Source organism: Parus major, unplaced genomic scaffold, assembly GCF_001522545.3.
Source record: "Parus major isolate Abel unplaced genomic scaffold, Parus_major1.1 Scaffold415, whole genome shotgun sequence".
Classification (NCBI taxonomy): domain Eukaryota; kingdom Metazoa; phylum Chordata; class Aves; order Passeriformes; family Paridae; genus Parus; species Parus major.
Genome location: NW_015379323.1, coordinates 49,528 through 51,040, shown reverse-complemented (window position 1 = coordinate 51,040; position 1,513 = coordinate 49,528). Strand labels below are relative to the sequence as shown.

The 1,513-nt window shown below is 59.9% G+C and overlaps 2 protein-coding genes across 2 annotated transcripts in view; both read left to right on the top strand.

Annotated features, from left to right (window-relative positions):
* Positions 1-261: 261 nt before the first annotated feature.
* On the top strand, positions 262-1,046 carry LOC107199039 (the record flags this gene model as incomplete). Its single annotated transcript, XM_033511653.1, has 1 exon — positions 262-1,046. A coding segment is annotated over one exon (705 nt), but the record flags the coding sequence as incomplete, so codon positions are not given.
* Positions 1,047-1,114: 68 nt separating this feature from the next.
* The window catches only part of LOC107199038 (signaling lymphocytic activation molecule-like), a 10,783-nt gene continuing 10,384 nt past the window's right edge, over positions 1,115-1,513 (top strand). Inside the window, exon 1 of the mRNA XM_033511652.1 lies at positions 1,115-1,339. Coding sequence (XP_033367543.1) covers positions 1,115-1,339 — 225 coding nt within the window. The remainder of the gene's footprint in view (positions 1,340-1,513) is intronic.

Below are 1,513 nucleotides of genomic sequence, written 5' to 3'. Positions count from 1 at the left end.
ATTTTGGGGGGTCCTCCTTGGGTTTTTGGGGGGCGGCACCTTTGGTTTTCCCCGCGAGGGAGGGTTTGGGGTCGGTCTCTGCTGTCCCGATGTTTGTTTGAACATTAAATTCCATCCTGAAAAACACATTTATTTTCATCTGGATTTTTCTGTCTTTCTCTGGATTTTNTTGTCCCGGAGCTCCTGGAGGACTTTGTGACATCCTGGGAGCTGTCCCAGATCTCCTGGGGGCTGTCCCAGAGCTCCATCAGGACTTTGTGACATCCTGGGAGCTGTCCCAGATCTCCAGGGGGTTGTCCCAGATCTCCAGGGGATTGTCCCAGATCTCCAGGGGGTTGTCCCAGAGCTCCATCAGGACTTTGTGACCTCCTGACCTCTCCCACAGACCTGGTCCCCAAGCCCCACGTGACGGCCACCACCACCGGCGACCCCGGTCAGTGCAAGGTCAGCCTGAGGTGCTCCGTGGACCTCCAGGAGGTCACCTACGAGTGGATCCCACCCCAGAGGGTCCTGGTGGAGGACGGCCCCGTCCTGAACATCTCCTTCAGCCCCGAGGGGGAAACCTTCACCTGCAAGGTCAGCAACGCCGTGTCCTCCAACAACGCCTCGCTGACCCTCCGGCAGCCCTGCGGCTGGACAGGTACGGACACAGCTGGACATGACTCCGGACACGGCCGGACATGGCCGGACATGGCCGGACACGGTCAGACATGGTCAGACATGGTCGGACATGGCCGGACACGGTCAGACATGGTTGGACACGGCTGGACATGGCCGGACACGGTCAGACATGGTCGGACATGGTCGGACATGACCGGACATGGCCGGACACAGTCAGACACGGCTGGACATGACTGGACATGGTTGGACAAGGCCGGACACGGCTCTGGACACGGCCAGACATGGCTGGACATGGCTGGACACAGCTGGACATGGTCGGACATGGTCGGACATGACCGGACATAGTTGGACACAGCTGGACACGGCTCTGGACACGGCTGGACACGATCGGACATGGCTGGACATGGCCAGACATGGCTGGACATGGTTGGACACAGCTGGACACAGCTGGACACAGCTGGACATGGCTGGACATGGCTGGACATGGTCGGACATGGTCGGACATGACTGGACATGGTTGGACACGACCGGACACGGCTCTGGACATGGCCAGACATGGCTGGACATGGCTGGACACAGCTGGACATGGTCGGACATGGCTGGACATGGCTGGACATGGTCGGACATGGCCAGACATGGTCAGACATGGCTGGACACAGCCGGACATGGCTGGACATGGCTGGACATGGTCGGACACAGCCGGACACGGCCGGACATGGTCAGACATGGTCAGACATGGTCAGACATGGCCAGACATGGTCAGACATGGTCAGACATGGTCAGACACAGCTGGACACGGCTCTGGACACGGCCGGACACAGCTGGACACAGCTGGACATGGTCAGACATGGCCAGACATGGTCGGACACGGCTGGACACAGCTGGACACAGC